Here is a 17543-nt window from a genome sequence, read left to right as displayed (position 1 = left end):
TTCCTAGTTATCATCGTACATCGGTGTTATCAGAAAAACTGCCAAGTGACCTCAATGCCGTCGAGAGCTCCTTATTTTCAAATGAGATGATCGCCTCTTGTTAAATATTTATCGCCTTAAAATAACGGTATCATAGTCCTGGAAAGTATTGGAACGTAATTACGGCTATCGCACTAGCAAATTATTAGAATCAAACTCGGATCCAGACAACTACCAACTCAGTTTCTGGAAAGTATACTCTACTAGGACGAAGTAGGATTGCTAAGAGATACTTTCGCCTTAGCGCTCGACAGTGACCCTCAGAAAGATTCAGTGTTTTTCAATATCGATCGAGTGTTTCAAACGCAACTTCACCCTGGAGACACGCTCCGTCGAGCGCAGGGTGTCTGGCGCACGCCGTCGCGCGAGAACCTCATGCCTCCTCAGCCTCAGCAGGAGTGTTTGAAAAGAATTCCGTAGGTGTCCATTCCCCAACCGATTGCAGCTTTAGCATCTTACAGTGGCGCACGATCCGGTTACTTAATATGATAGTGGTCGGATTAAATACCGACATGAATTGGCTAGGTTCGCTTTCCTTTTTCCAAGTCGGCTGCTTTATGAAACCTCAGATATTCTGCATCGCGCCATAATTAAGATTCTACGGCGTCTCTTCTGCGGGGGATATTCGCTGATGGTAGGTTGCCGCTTCCTTGATCGCGTCCTTACCTTCATGAACTGTAATCTATAGCTTGATAGAGCGCTCATTTCTCAGCCATTGTTATCCGTAATAAACGAAAGGGACATAAGAGGTTAGCTAAAACCCGCTTTAGGACCACGAAAAGCGTTGATGTTTATGTTTATCTCTAGAATTATACCAATGCTGAACAAAAGTAAGCAGTTGTCTCAGGCTGCTCCTTTAAAGCATTTCTTAAATTCTGCTAGTGATGTGGCTGTTCATGCATAGATATTATGCACAACACAGCAAGCGAAACAATCAATGAATCTAAAATAGAAATGAAGGAGCTCAGAAGTTCGTGTATTGAGCTCTAAATTTTCTTAAGCATGCAAGCTGCATCATTGGAATATATTAAAGCTGGAAGCTTTCACTTGATTCTTTTAAATACTATATATATGCTGGTAAGGGCAGAATTTATTTTTTCTATATTCTCGCGGGGTGCAGCCCTTATCCAAAAGCGGAATGGTTGAGTTGAAATTTCAATCGATATTCATGAATATCTACATTATTCTCCTTGAGTACTTGAGCGTGTTACCCGGCACAAATATTTTGGATTACGCTGTGCTAGTAGTCTGCAATGGGCTCGCAATATGACGCTTATTACAAAGAGTGCAAAGGGTACAACACATTATCTGAACGAGCTCTTCGATACGCCTCCAGTGAAATAATGCTATTGAAATATTCGTACATATATCATTCAATATGCAAATGTTATTGGGCATCTGTTTACTGGCATAAATACTCATGATGTCAAAATGATACAAAATAACACCGTAAAATTTATATTTATTAAGCATAGCGTAACGTCATCGTCTAACCTAGCTCTGAAAGCACGGATTGTATCTTTTTTTACAAAAAAGATGAAACAATATCTCACTTGGGCTTCTTGGCCGGAATATTAAGGGGTCATTTGGAGAGGTACACGTTCGAGTATACTGCGTTTTCTTCTGATTACCCCACTAGAAATAGGAATAAATTTCATTTCTTTATTAACTTTACTACTTTATTAACTCTACTTATCAAACTTTACTTCTGAACTTTACTTTGCTTCACTGCAAGAACAATGACTTTAAATATTCCTTCTTTCCGCGTACTTTGGTTGGTTGGACTGAATTCGATTAGCGTTTTGTCTCCCAGAATGACTTTGAAGAATTTGTTGCTAAGATTCAGGTGAAATTTGATATAGCAATCAGTGTTTACGATCATGGTAGGACCTTGCCGGCATTGTACGAGTGTGTGATTGCATTGTATAAGATTTTGGATAATCTATGTTGTGATTGTTGATGATGATGTTCTTTTGCGATGTAATTACCAGACCGCAACAACTCCTTTAATACGAGTCAGCAGAACTCAAAATAAAAAAACGCAAATAAATTGCAGATGGACGGAGCACCTGGCGTCTAGTTATAGGTAGCTTTAAGGTTTTTCTACACTGTCGCTGTCGTCGCTGCTCGCGGCTGTGGTCACCCTAATATATGCAGTTATGCTCCGTCCATTTGCATCTGATATGCTTGTAACTCTAAAACTATTATGAAATTCTGACTACACAACATGCCACGCATTCAAATTCCAGGAGCACAGGACAGAAGTGGGACTCTTTTTAGTCGTCCGGTTGGCAAAACTGGCAAAACGGACTGCTCAAGGCAGCGCAAATTAAAATGATGCCGAACTGCGCGGACAAAATTTTAGGACTCTCGCATGCTAGAAAATGATAATAATTATGAAAGCAGGAAAGTATCGTTGATTTCAGTGTATCTGTTTATATTATCAGCTCCCAAAATTGTGGGAGCAGCCCGTAAACGAGTGGGGCTCTTACCCGCTTATAAACGGTATTTTGTTGATTCTACACAGCATGTAATTCGGGTACTAAAATTTGTCAACAAAATGTTGCCGCACGCACTTCGAAATAGCCGCAATGGAGAGTAAAACGGCGTAGGCTGTGATTTATGAGGTAATATTAGATCGGAAATTGTCTACAGCACAATGAGCATTGCCTACAATTCTACTTCGTGGAATCCGAGCGCGTATTCTGTCCAGTTTTTGTTTTGCATTCATGAAATATTCGAAATTTCCGCCATGAAAGTCTGTTCGTTTGCCTAAATCGTGTCCTTTTTTCATTTATGAAATATTCATAACTTCCGCTACAAATGTTTGCTCACTTGTCTAATTAGAGTTTTTAATTTTTTTTTGCAGGTCTGCTGGTGAGCCTGGTGGAGCAAAAACTACGCCTCCACCAGATAGCGCTCATGGGTGCAGTGATCACTTCCACGGGCCTTATGGCATCAGCCTTTGCGCCCAACATTGCATGGCTTACAGTTACATTCGGAGTAGTACAAGGTATGAATAAGAATTAATCCTGGAAAAAGCACTGTAGTACTATCCTCCGCTCTCTCCCAAGTAACTGTGCTAATTAATTTAGCTCCGCCTGTATTATTGCTGTCAAGTAATGCTGGATTAGCTACGCCCAGTAAGAAAATAGTTAACACTTCGCACGAAATACTATTTTAATGTTTTCCCATCAATGAGAAAAAGTCAATAAGCGGGCTGTGATTTTGCTTAAGTACTGTAATCACGTTTCGCTTGAGTGCAGTAAACAGGCACCAGATAGTTGTCTGTAGTTACCCCTTCCCGTGGCTGTCGTGGAAAATGCATATCAACGAAATTATTTAACATATCGGTCCGCCTCTTTCACTGCCGTACTCAATGATTTTCGTTGTCTTGGTGTCTACAATATCCATCTATTCGACTGGCCCTTCCATGTCTCGGCCATATTTGCCTATTACTCTTAATTTCAGACCCAGCACCATTGATGGGATCTGTTCATGGCGCCATATGCTTTCAACTTTGCGTTGCCGCTTTGTTTTACACCTCTCGCATCGCCCACATTTAGTGTCCTTTCACGATTTTTCTTTCACTTGTAGGTCTGTGCGCCATCCATCAGACAGTATCGGCTGAAGTTTCCTTTTGAGATAAATATGCAATCCTTTTCCATAGATAATGAGGGAATTTCAAATGGTCTCAAACCACTCTTTATTTCTCTGCTAACTTCTCGCTCTGCACCTCATTTCTCGGTGGCTAAACTTTCCATGCCATTCCGTTTCCGGCGGGGCTACAGGCCTATTGTTTCTGCTGCTTTGCTTCACTCTTGGCGACAATTATTTGATTTATGCCTACTGCTTATGAACGTTCTACTGTGCTCTGTTTGTAAATACCTCCTAATAATCACTGCAGCTGTGCAACAAAAATTTTGCATCCTGTATGCGCAGCGCCACGGGGTCTCAATCGTACTGGCAGCTACAAAAAAACACTTACCATAATCCACAAGAAAGGTTGTTAAAAGCCTTGAAAATAACTCACGAGTTGTTTCTTTGTTGCTTGTCTGCACTCACAGCCATGTTGAAGGAAAGAAGGCACATGGAGAGCATCAATTACAGGTGCTTGAATTGATCACCGGTTGGTCACTTATTCCATGTATACGATGATATTTTAAGCACCTCCTCTTGTTACAGGTTGAAGTAACAAAACAAAAATAGAGCTTGGAAAAGTCACCTTGTGGTGCACTCTCCAAGTCAGTCCTTCTAATTAGCTCATTGCCTAATCGTAATCAATAAAGTAAGCCTAGATGCGCCTCTATATTTGCTTTAACAAACGGCAATGCTGAGCAAAGCGCTGTCAGTCGGTCGACTGCACCAAATTTTAATCCTGTTGGCCTAATATCTGAACGAAAGAATCAGTTTTAGCAGCATAAAAAAAACTCCAGACAATACTAAAAACACTAGGACAAATTCAGCTGTCCATGTCGGCGCGCTTACAAAACGAAACCGCGGTCACAGCACGATAATGCGGCAATAATTGAATGTTTAATCGAAGGAACTAGACCCGAGTAAAATGATTCTAACAAGCGAGCACGCTCGCTGTATATTTTTTCAGTGTTCCGATTTCTTTGATAGATAGCCTTTTTCAGGGCACGTCCTCTGGTTCACACAATGCGGAATTTTCTGCGAGAAGGCGCACAATATTACAGAGAGCAAAATGTTTTTGATGTTCGTTTTATTTGAATGCAAGAGCATTACTTTTAACCCCGCGGTCATCAGAAACCTTTGACACGAAAGCGGCACGCAAATGATGTAATAAGCCAACCCGGGGCAATAGGCCGCTGGCGTACTCACCGCCACGTACAGGAAAAGCGCGATTGAGGTGTCCGCTGGACCAGGGAGCCAATTAGGCGCCTTTCATTTCCTCAAAAATCAACCTAGTCTAGACCTTCCACTTATTTTGAAAAAAAAGAAAGGCGCATAACTGCCTGAATTTGTAGGTGGACACCTAGGCCCACTGACCCACTATGTTCACTGACCCTGTGAGCCAGTTACGCTTCCTCTTGCGGTTACACATTCAAAGAATTACCCGGGTACAAACCCTACTTCAGCGGCCACCTTTGGATGGAGGCGAAACGCTAAAGGTGCCCGTGTGCTTTGCAATGTCAGCGCATGTTAAAGATCAGCAGGCGGTCGAAGTTATTCCTGTCCCCACAATACAGCACCTCTCTATTCTTTCTCTCCCGCATTGCTCCCGCATTGCTCCCTGCCTTCACAGCGCATTGAGGTGCCCAGCAACTAGCGACAGAGATACTGCTCCGTTTGCTTTCATCAAAAAAAAAAAAAACGCCCATATGAATTGCTTTGCTCCGGTTTAGTCGGGGTTTAACGTCCAAAAGCCACTAAGGCTATGAAGGGCGCCGTAGTGAGTGACTCCGGAAGTTTAGACCGCCTGGAGTTCTTTGGCTCTTTTACTCGAGAACAGAGACGCTGTTTTGCAACCCACGAGTGACAGAAAACTAGCCCAAAACTAGCGCGCGTTCATCTGCTAGGCGTGAATCGGAACTTTGTTGTGCAGGCCACTATGTCAGACAGAGTGATCTGGACTTGCGAATGGTGTAACTATTTTCGCCATCTTCTGGTATCTTCGACGCTGTGGCCAGCAATGTACGCTGTAACGAAATACAAGAATACGGAAATAAGAAGCATACCGTTTCGTGCAAAGAACGAAAGCACGAAATACCAAAATATTTCGCACGAAAATACAAAAATGCTGAACTGAACGCTAAGATCCACTGTAGTACTACTGCGCCGCTTTCAGAAGCTTTAACAAGCGAGCTATAATAGAAAGAACATTAGTTTTGCTTATACTACTACCAATTTCTCGAAACGAATCTGCAGAAGGGTGCGGATGAAAATTAATTTGCCTTCATCGGCTCAATTATCTTTCCCTAATGAGTTATTCAATTTTTATTAGTAAAGGTCATTTTTTTCCAAGGAGGAGGAAAAACATTTATTCAGAGCACAGAGACTGGGTGGGTTCAGTACGAGAACCCATTGGTCGCCATCATAATCCGGCCCCTCTCAACCAGCAATTTCTGGTCGAGTGGGCTGTGGCTATGAAGGGTTGCCTCCAAGCGCTCATGAGTCGGATCGGGATTGCTGTCCAAGTCTGGGTTTTCTTGACATTCCCAAACCGCGTGAAAGAGTGTGCCAACTGCTCCACAGAAGGGGCAGGACGAATTGTAGGTTTCTGGGTACCATTTACTCATTATGTAAGGATTGGGCAGAGTATTAGTTTGTAGTCACCTGATTATGTGCTCTTCATATTTACTTAGGGTTTTGTGAGGAAGAGGATATTCCCTTCTTGTGATCTTATAGTACTCCGTAATTTCTGCGTAGCTTAGTAAGGGTGAGGGGTTGTCAACTATGTCAGAGAGAGGCTGCGTGCCAGATGCTCGGAGGAGGAGAGCTCGAGCAGCTGTGTTGGCCGCCTCATTGCCCGTCGTTGAGAGGTGCCCTGGCGTCCAGAAGATCTGGATGTTGGAAGGATTAGACCTTTCCAAAATTTCCCAACACGGAGCGCCAACGCGGCCTCTGAGGTAATTGCGTACCGCTGCTTGTGAGTCGGACATAACCGTTGCCTCGCTCTTCTTTGATATCGCTAGTGCGATAGCTGCTTCTTCAGCCGATGTGGTATCCACCGCTTGGATAAGGCTGCTTGCAATGATATCTCCCCGGGGTGAAACTGCTGCAATTGCCGCGACTCCGTTAGCGGGTCCAGCCGCATCGACGTAGATCGTGTCATTGTTTCCATCCCAGCGCTTAGAGAGGTGTCTAGCTCTGGCTAGTCTTCGTCCTCTGTTATATTCCTCATCCATGCGTTTTGGTATGGGGTGAGTCGTAATGTGTGATCTCATCTGCATGGGCATGTCGATCTTGTCAGCGACTTCCCGGGGTGGACTGATTGTCAGCTTCTGTAATATTTTCCTGCCAGGCTTAGATGTTGAGAGCCTGACAATTTGATTTACACGGTGGGCCTCTATTAGTTCGTCGATGGTGTTATGGATCCCCAGCTGTAGTAAGCGCTTAGTGGATGTGCATAAAGGGAGTCCCAGCGCCGTCTTAACTGCCTTTCGAATAATAACATCTAGTTGGTCTTTTTCCTTTTTGCTAAGCCGTAAGTACGGGGTGGCGTATGTTAGTTTAGAGAGAATGAAAGCCTGAACTAATCTTAGGGCCTCCTTCTCTCTTAGCCCATTTCTTTTCTTGATTACCCGGCGTAGCATTCTAGAGACTTGTTCGGAATAGGCTTGGAGCTGTCTGATTGTAGCGGTGTTAGTGTTGCCGCTGGGTATGATGGCTCCCAGGATCTTGATCTCTTTCTTGATCGGAATGCTCATACCCTGGACCGTAATGGCGACAGAGGGAGTGGACGGCAAAAGCCCCGTATTCTGCCTCTTGCCACGGTCGATCAGGAGTAACTCTGATTTCTCGGGAGAGCTCGTTAACCCATACCTCGCCGCATGCTGGCACACGACATTCGCTGCTTCCTGAAGCCGGCCTTGAATTTTCCCTTCATTACCGCTGCAACACCAGATCGTAACGTCGTCGGCGTATATAGCGTGCTCAATGCCTTGGATGCGGTCTAGCTTCTCTGGTAGCCCACGCATGGCCAGGTTGAAGAGAAGCGGAGACAAGACCGCTCCCTGCGGAGTGCCCTTGGAACCTAGATTGAACGGAGAGGAGGTCCGATCACCAATACTTATTGACGGTTTTCTATTGGAGAGAAAGTCCCTCACGTAATTATATGTGCGGTCACCACAGTTGACGCTGTTAAGCTCATCCAGTATTCCCTGGTGGTTGACATTGTCAAATGCCCCTTTTAAATCGAGCGCAAGGATGGCCTTGACCTGACATCTACCGGGGTTGTCCAGAATATCCTCTCTGATACGGAGGAGAATATCCTGTGTAGACAGCTTTTCTCTAAACCCGTACAGCGTGTCAGGGAGGATATCAGTCTTCCTCAGGAGTCGCTTCAGTCGGGCGTTCACGACCCTCTCGAACAGTTTACCCAGACACGACGTCAGGGAGATCGGTCGTAAATGATCAATATCGCATGGCTTATTGGGCTTGGGAATAAATCGCACTAAAGCCAATTTCCAGGAGTCGGGGATCTGGCCCTTGTGCCAGCACTGCGTGTTGAAGTATTTCACTAATTTTCTTAAAGAGATGTCATCCATATTAAAGAGCATCTTGGTGTTTATCTGGTCCGGTCCTGGAGCGGTGTTCTTGCGCATGACGTCAAGCTCCGCTCTCAGTTCCTCAACCGTTACGTCTTGGTCCATCTCTTCATTGGGTGCACCGGTGTACGCAGGGAGAGGGTACGAGGATCCCAGATCGAGGAATTTCCGTGCAAGTTCTGCAATGAGGGCTTCGTTGTCCCCTTTATAGCTGTGCAAGACGTTACAGAGCGTGTCTGTTTGCTCTTTCCGGTTTGAGTTCGGCTCGATAAGGGATCTGAGGAGTCCCCATGCTTTAGCCGTGCCAATTTTACCGTTGAGCTCATCACACAGCTTGAGCCAGTTTTGGTTAGCGAGGTTATGTGCGTAGTCATCCGCTTCTTTGGTGAGTTCTGCAATCTTGGTCTTCAGCTTGCGATTTAACTTTTGCCTTTTCCACCTCCTTGTCAGAGATCTCCTGGCTTCCCACAGGTGTAACAGGTGCGGGTCAACTGCCGGAGTTTCCTCCGTGGTGTTCACTGTCGCAGAATGCCTGGCGACGGTTTTCATCTGCAGCGCTGTCCATGCCTCAATATCTGTGATATCTTCGTCCTGGAGACGTGCGAGTTCCTCTCTCCACTTGTCCCAGTTCACAACCTTAGCCTTGCCAAATGATTTCCGACATTTAACTCCCTGAACAGTGCAGGATATGATGAAGTGATCACTGCCCAGGGACTCGCCAGTGTTAGACCAGGTGGACTGCAGGCAGTTTTTCACAAGCGTGAGATCGGGACAGGTGTCTCTGCTGACGCTATTACCCGCTCTGGTGGGATGCAGGGGATCCGTTAAGATTGTGAGCCCTTCTCTGTTAGCGATCTCAAGGATCCTCCTGCCTTTCGGGCTGTTAAAGTGATATCCCCATCCTTGGTGGGGCGCATTGAAATCACCGGCTATGACGAGGGGGTCCTTACCTGCCCTCTTGATAAAATTATTAAATAGCGTGGCTATGTGACGACTTGAGTCCCTGGGGCGACTGTACACGTTCAGTATGTGCAAGCTGCGTTTTCCCCTGTGTTTGGGAAGAATTTCAATGTAAGCATGTTCGATATTTTCGGTTAGCGGTTCTTGCAGCGTTGTGGTAAACTCCTTGTGAACAAGTATTCCTAGGCTATGCTCGTCTTGGAAAGTTTTGTACCCCTTCATGCTGATGACCGTATTTGCTTCTTGAAGTACTATTACAGCAGGTGGCGCCTCCGACGTGTCGATTAAAAATTGAAGGCTTGCTTTTTTCTTTTTAAAGCCCCGACAATTCCATTGCCAAATAATTGTTTCCTGTCCCCTATGTGCCATGGTCCTTATTCGTCCTCTTCTGGAAGGGGGTGCCTGTCGGCATATTTGGATTTCCTATTTCTGAAGTTGCACTCGTTGAGTTTCGATTTGAATTCGTCTCGGACTGTGGCAATGGCAGAGTTTATGCATTTCCTATTGTTGGCGGACTCGTTTGCGAGCTCGTTTTTGACCATCTGAATAACTTGTAGGAACTTTTTATTCTGCTCCTCTCTGTCAGCCCTCAGCTCTGCAATGACGCGCTCATAAACTGACTGTGAGTTTGGCCGGGCTTCGGGTGTTTTGTCGTGAGTTGTTTGTGACTGCAGCCTGACCAAGTTAAGTTCAGCTCGCAACGCCTCGTTCTGTTTTTTTAGCTGAATAATTTCTGCTTTCAGGTCGTTAAACTCCTTAGATATCGCGTTTCCGGGGAGGGATGGAGGCAACCCAGCATAGCCCACCTTTACGATGTGTCTTGAGTCTTCTTGCTTCTCAGAAGACGGTCCGCGTTCTCGGGTGCGTGGCGTCTCCTGTGCCGGTGGATCCGCCTTAGGTGCAAAGGAGACCGACCTGGTGGTCTCCTGCTCTTTATGATGTCTTGACTCTTCCGTTCCGGATCGGCCTGACGAGTTGTGACGTTGACTAGACTTAGATCTTGACCTGGACCTGGACGTATAATTGGAAACCACTCTTCTGGATTCCTTCTTGTCGAACTGCTCTTTTCGGCTGGTGCGTACAGCTGCCGCGTAGCTCTTGCTGGTGCCACTGGTTGTCGGTTTCTCTTCCTGATCATCGAAATGTTGATGCTTCCTAGGCTTATTGATGGGATCCAGAAACTTTGCTTTGCATTCCCTTGAGTAGGTGTGGTGATTCCCCTGGCATGCCGCACAAGTTGGGGTGCAATCGTGAGCTTCCCCGGGATTCAGCTTGCCGCACGAGTCACATTTCGATTCAGCTGGGCTGGGGCAGACGTCCGGTCTATGTCCTTCCCTGCCGCACAGTACGGAAAACGGTCTAGTTTTCCTATAAAGAAAACATTTTCGCTCGATCCACCCGTACGTAACAAAGAAAGGGACTTTGTATCCACTGAACAGTATCACCGCTGAGTTGGATCTGCCGAGCCTTCGGACGCCTAATATTTCGTGGGTTTCTGAGGAAAAGTCTTTCTCTAGGTCTCTGTCTGATGCGTTGGGGTCAATCCCGTGCACCACCCCTTTGCATGAGTCTTGCGGTGTTCTCACGTAGGCATTGAGGTGGTACTTTTTCCCGTCTAGGTTGATGTGATCGATCTTCGCAAGTACTGTTGCGTCTTCGACATGGGAAGTTGCCGCGATGATGATGTTTTGCTCTTCGATAACTCTGATGTAAGGTTTGGCGCGTAGCGTCTTGCCACGTAACGCGTTTTCGAATGCGACGTTAAGTGGGTGTACACTCCCACCCCACATTTTTAGGTCCAAACGGTCTTTCGGCTTGATAATCACTTTAAATTCATACTTGTCGAGGTCAGGCAGTCTCGGGGGCTTTTTGCGGCTCGTGGGATCATCTGCTGGTGACTTCGGGTCGTCATCGTATGTCTTCGGAGCCCAGTGCCCTTGTGCACGCTGTCCTGCCCTGAGGTATATCGTCTTCCATCCAGGTTCTGGCTGTGAATTATCAAAGTTCCCCTCGCCTTGTTTGCTGCTGCTCGGAACACTTCCCCTCGCCTTGTTTGCTGCTGCTCGGAACACTTCCCCTCGCCTTGTTTGCTGCTGCTCGGAACACTTCCGAATGCTCCAGACTCGGGGTCGTAGCCATGGGTGTGGTCCACATCCATCGTCGAAGCCGTAGCGGAGTAGCTGCTCGCTGGTCAGGCCGAACGCGGCAACGGACGCCGGGCCCGGTGCCGAAGTGCTTGCGAGGCTTAGCGATCCCACGTTTTGGCTTGGGCTTTAAAGTCCCGCATAATGCCAAGAAAGTCACTACTTGGGATCAAAGCGTATCCACGAGTAGCCCTCGACGTTATACGTCTGATCCGTACAAAAATGTGGAACTGCGAATGGATCTTGCGCGCACAGGACGAGAAATCCACGGAGCGCAGACAAGCTGCGTCCGCTCAATCCTATCTCCAGCGTTCTCCCCCCATTTTTTTTCCAAAAAGGAAGCGTAAAAAGGAAAACTGAGCGGAGACACAATATCCGCCTTGAAGAGTATGACGCGATAGCGTAATGGTTTAATGCTCATATATGCAGAATTGGTTCTTCTCACCTTAATACTCATCCCTCCTCATGAGCGCTCAAACCACTTCTGGCCCAGTGGTGCAGCATTTAAGCGACGCCCCACTGCCCTGCGATGGCAGGTGCTGCCATCGGTAGGGCTTGTGAGATGCAAGTTTCTTAAGTAGCCCAAGACCCAAGTAGACCAAGCAGCCAATCATTAAACTGGCATTTTCCACGGTGAGTAGGTTGTGATGACGCCACAAAATCACGTGACAATAAATGCTGAGTTTGGGCGAGTTACGTTCAGAATCACGTGACCTCGGCGGTCCACCTAGGTTGGCTCTTTTGGAATTTTTCGTTCACAACGCCGACGACGAAACAGGGTTTCCAGCAGAACGGCCGCCTATGAGCTATCTAGCTAAAAAGAAAAATTGATACGAAGCTCATTTTCTTGCCTTATTTCTAAGCGCTGCTCAGTCTGCCAGCGCATTACTCATCAGGGTAACCTGAGTAGAAATTTCAAATAAAGGTGAGCCGGCCAAATTGAAGGATTCAGTTAGGTCTACAGACATAATTGTTTTTTTCGGCGCTAGCTCTGCGCCATAGCATAGAAATGTCTAGAATACAGGTTAGCAAAACCGCCCCAACGCCTGTATAACTACGCTGGCATTATGGACAACATAAAGTTTTCCTATACCAGCTATTGCTCAAAATGACGCCTACCAACAGGAAAGGGTTCGTGAATATAGTGTTGCTTCCCCTTTTAACCCTGTACGCCAGCGGTGTTCATTTATCTTTAAAAAATTCAGAAAGGTTTATGCAGTCTCAAAAAATGCTATTAGTCGAGTTTCCAAAAGAACGCATTAATATCATTCTTTTTACACTCCCCTGGAAAGCTTCGTACAATGCACCACAATGGAACTAACTTGTCCCTTTGAAACACCAAGGTTTATGTGAGCACCTGAGAAATCAGGGGACCCCTAGTTTTCCTTTTGAAGTTGAACACGGCTTTAGAACCGGACAAAAAAATTGGTACAGACAAATGCACTGCCTTATGGCATTAATCAGCGAAATTTCTTAAACCTTTTCTTTACCCATTTAGCCCTTCATTTGGCCACGGAATCTGAGTCGTCAACCATAAGGGAAAACGTAGCCATGCTAATGCGAATCAACTAAATCTGATCTCACCATCCGTCACCTCACACCCTTTTTCTCTCATTCTTCTCCTACTTTCCCTCTCTCTTCTCTTCCCTGACCATGGAGGAGGATTTTTCTCTCTCCACTTTGCCAACGAACCCTAGCAAGTGGCGGGCATTGGACTGAATTTAGATGTATTATATTAACTTAATTTAAACTAACTAACTTATCCCTCTTAAATGTGATGTTTCACTAAGGAGTTGAAATAAAGTAAATTTTGTAAGTAACTAATGTCTTACAGCTGATGCTGTAGGTTCCAAGGTAGAATACAGGGCTACATGTCTAAAAGGAAGCTAAGAGCAGTTGTAAAAAATGATACATTTGTGGTAACAAATACTATCGTCATAAAAATGGCGGAGATGATACTAGACTCATTATTATGTAAAATATTATTCACAGCGTTTCTATTTGCCAATAAAGAGCATCCATTTTAGGATAGAGAGGTTCCTAAATTTGTCTGAAACAGATATGTAACCACTATTGCATTTCGAGAAAAAGCTGTGATTTATCAATGTACACAATTGTGCATAAAAACAGCGGTAGCTGAAAAATGTAGTGTCGCAAAAAATGGTGGCCTAAACGTTTTGAACGTGTAATTTTATATTCAACGAAAAGTGCTACTATTGTGAACATTTTATTTTACAAATTTGTTTTGAGCGGACAAATACGACCCGGCACTATCAAATCAGGCCTTGAAATGTATACACGCTCCAGACTGGTCCAACATATTGGGCAATCCTCCTAGGTGGACAAAACTACAACATTTGAAGGACTGCTGGTTACGGATAGGTCAGCCGTACTGTATTTATACTATTGCCCTGCCAGCTAAGGCCGCTCAACAGTTTTTCAATGCAGGAAAACCTGTTTTCGTGGTTTTCACGAAGAATGGGGGGATTGACTGCCTTATCGGGAGAACTGAAAAACAAGGAAGTTTCCCACCTCAACATAACTTTCTTGAAAAATCTGTAATCCCTGATTGCTTTTTGGATTAAATTTATTTGGCAATAGCTGTTGTCGGTCCATCCACGAGATGGGCTATAGTGGTGCAATGCATACAGGCTGTCTGACCAACCAACACATGCCGCTTCCACGGTATTGAGGGCATCAGTAGCCTCTCCAGACACAGTTCCCGCTCACAACACAACACACGCTGTATGCACGCACAAGACGTAATGTGAAATAATTTCAGCCACCGAGATAACACTAACAATACTGAGAGCGCGGTCCCCAACAGCCAACTAATAGAATCAACAAGAGCATTGCAGAACGCCACACAAAACGGAAATGTATACTGTCCTGCTTTTTCGACTCTATGATCCCCGCGATCAGTACGCCCACGTCCTTTCGAAACAAAGAAGGCGTATGCAGTCTTCCTGTTACGTCACCAAACCACGCCCGGTCGACAAAGCTAAGCCATGATTTACGGCGACCCTCTGCAGAAAGCCTGGTTTGTTTTAACTAGTTTGATAGACGATAACTCCGTGTCCACTTCTCACAGCCGTAGCTTCTTGAGTCGTGTGGCCTGAATTTCTGGCGTAGCACTGTTAACCGGAAAAGGGGCGGTGACATCTCAGGAGCAGTATTGAGGTCCTCTCTGTGTCTAGATGTGGTCAGTTCGGCGCCTTTGCATTCCTGTCAGACACTGGCGCCACTTGTGCGGTAGTGGTCAGACTTTCCAGTTGCTCACCATCATCACTATCATTAGGCCATCTCCAAATCCTCTGCACATTCGAGCTCCTCTCGCTGTCCTGATTAACAGAAACGCGGACAAATTTGTCAGCATTGTTGAGAGTTTCACGCCCGTGAATAGTGCATAGGTTGGACGGGAACTAAACATAAATGTGGATTATTCAATTTTCCAAACAATTAGGGTCGAATTAGTGAGGATTTACTACGTACCATTGTTGCACATAACCACACAAGTAAACAAATAGATTCAGTAGTGTATTACACGTATATGTTTTGTACATTCATTTATTTCAAACTGTCTACCATATTATACATTCAATTACGAGGGTAGCCAATGAAAATGAACAAATAAAAAGAAGCATGCAGCATGAGTCCGCGCTATCAATAATTGTGTCGACCAATTCCATTGTCTTACAGCACAAAGAATGAACGAGACGTGTATATTTTCGTGCTAAGTACTGGGCAAGTGAAAAGGGATGGGAGTGTCCTGTAAAGCGTGTCATGAAGTGTGGTATACAGGGTGGAGGACCAAGCGCCAAAATATTATATACCAGTGATCAAGGAAATTAATGACGATTGTTTTGATTCTTCTTCTTCTGGGGGTTGAATACTGTTAGATTTCATTAGTTCAGAAGAAGAAACGGATGGTTAAACAAGGAATCAATAAATTTTACTGATTTTTTTTGGGGTTGTTGTAACTTTAAATGTTAGTTATACTAAATTATTCCTAATTGAGCTTGGGCCAGATTAGTGAACATAAGGCGAATAGTTTAACCTAAGAGGAGGCTTTCAGAAGTTCACTCTGCAAAAATACAGCTTTCTAAAGGCGGCCACGCACATATTGCCACAAGCTAATTACAGGACAGATTGCTAGTTAGTGTGGCCCAACTGTGTTAATGGCTGGAGACCCAATGTAATGGTGATTGCCGAAGGTCATACCTGTGATTAAGCAAATTTTTTAAAGTTTTCGCAAAGGAATATAGCTCGTTCTATGTTTTGAACCTTACCCCATTTCTCGCACCATGCTAATATAATCAAAATTGAGATTAGTCGGGTGTTTATACCAAGTAATGTGACTATTTTTCTTCTTAGAAGCTTATGCCTCTTAGAGACAGCGAAATTTTATTTGCCTATTTCTTGGCGATGTGCTCTACTTCGTGAATGATTATTCTCGTTGGCCGTTATTCGTTGCAGGAGCCGGCATGGGAGTGGCACTACTGGGCGTCGCGATGTACTTGCTTCTCTACTTCGACAAATATAAAGCAACTGCCACGGCCATCAAGGAAATTGGCACGGTCGCCGCCGGTGTGACTGGCGTTCCAATGACCTCTTACTTTACCGCTAAATACGGACTGCAGGGGTGCCTTCTTCTCACAGGTGGCGTAATGCTGCATATCTTGCCGGTCATCATGTTGATCCGGAATCCTCACCCCTATAAAACTGGCGCGGTAAAAGAGGAAAACGACAAGAGTGATCATAGGAACGACGCTACCGAAGTGTGCATTGGGAATGGCAATAAGGCGCCGTGTGCTGAGTCTCCTGGTGGCTCGCGACAAACTATTTCAAGCCCGGGCACGTCCGCAGATTCATCGCTTAACATACTCTCCACATTTGCAATGCCTGCCTTTTATGTGGTCGTGCTCCTTCAGGTTATCTCAGATTACACCTTCTCAACATACACGACCACTATTGTGGACTACGCCGTGGACAAAGGTACAGGACTCGCAAGTGCCAAAAAAATTCTCGTGTACAACGCTCTAGGCCAAGCCGTGGGGCGAGTGTTACTGCCCTTCATTTCAGACAAGATTCCCTTCAGTCGGTCGCCTATTGCTGTGACCTGCTTCTTGGCAGCTGCTGCCTGCCTGTTTGCGGTCCCACTGGTGTCGGCGTTCGAACAAATCGTGGCCCTCGCCTCTCTAACCGGTGTGGCACAGGGCTATATCCTCTGCATCAGACCCCTTATTACCGCTGACCACGTCGGATTGGCCAGATTCAGCTTCTGCTGCGGTTTGGGAGGCCTTGCAAGCATACCTGTGTGGCTGTCTGGGCCCATCATTTTGGGTGAGTAGCCATGTAAGCTGTTTATGGTTGACAGATAATATTAGAACGTGGCTATACTTAAACATTCATCTGTGTCTCCATCTACGCAGGCTCCTTCCGAGATTCAATGGGCTCGTACAAGAATCTCTACTTCCTGATCGCCGGGTTGAATCTCCTCGTCGCCACGCTCCTGGCAATGCTCGTGTGTAGCAGTCTTATCCAAAGGAGGCGACGGCAGGCTACAAAAGCCTTTACAGACAAAGCGCCAAAACTGAGGGCTATGAAGAAGATTCCGTTATCTTGACAAAGAGAGCATATCAGCTATTATTGGCTTAGCATCGTGGGGAGCACAAAAATGAACAAACTGGTTGTCCAGGCCCCTTTTTAAAAAGAATGGAACTTCTTTTTTAAATAAATATTTTCACTTTCTTTTCCGCAGCATTGAATTTATAGGATTAAATACACGACGGTGTGATGCCTGCGCCGACCGTGATCTTTTGTTCGCACCGAGCGCACACCCTGCCGACGTAATGCTTGAGGAGGTCGGCGGTCAAAGTGTTGTAAAGGTTTAAAGGAGCACATACGGGGAGGAGTCATGCCGGTGCCGTCCATGATTTGCTGTTCCGCAGCCAGCGGAGGATAGCTACCGAGTCCCGTCTGAGTGTCGGTTCTCGTGCGCTGGCGGCGCTAACAGGAGATCACGAACGGCGTCTGCAGCCTGTGCGCTCGGCGCGAAGAGGAAATCACGAATTATTAGAGAAATCCGAGACCGCATTTTTTCCCGCCCCAGATGAACCTATAGGAACACATAACGAGCTGAGCTATTCACCTGCATCAAAATGCA

The 17543-nt window shown here is 45.6% G+C and overlaps 1 protein-coding gene across 2 annotated transcripts in view; it reads left to right on the top strand.

Moving 5' to 3' along the window:
- LOC144121812 (monocarboxylate transporter 12-like) overlaps positions 1 to 17129 on the top strand; it is a 52160-nt gene extending 35031 nt beyond the window's left edge. For both annotated transcript variants that reach the window (XM_077655217.1, XM_077655218.1), the window contains exons 3-5: positions 2909 to 3052; positions 15854 to 16720; positions 16810 to 17129. In XM_077655217.1, coding sequence (XP_077511343.1) covers positions 2909 to 3052; positions 15854 to 16720; positions 16810 to 17003 — 1205 coding nt within the window. In that variant the 3' untranslated portion in view covers positions 17004 to 17129. The remainder of the gene's footprint in view (positions 1 to 2908; positions 3053 to 15853; positions 16721 to 16809) is intronic.
- The last annotated feature ends 414 nt before the right edge of the window (positions 17130 to 17543 follow it).

The sequence above is a fragment of the Amblyomma americanum genome, chromosome 2, assembly GCF_052857255.1.
Source record: "Amblyomma americanum isolate KBUSLIRL-KWMA chromosome 2, ASM5285725v1, whole genome shotgun sequence".
Classification (NCBI taxonomy): Eukaryota; Metazoa; Arthropoda; class Arachnida; order Ixodida; family Ixodidae; genus Amblyomma; species Amblyomma americanum.
This window is presented reverse-complemented; position numbering and strand designations above follow the sequence as displayed.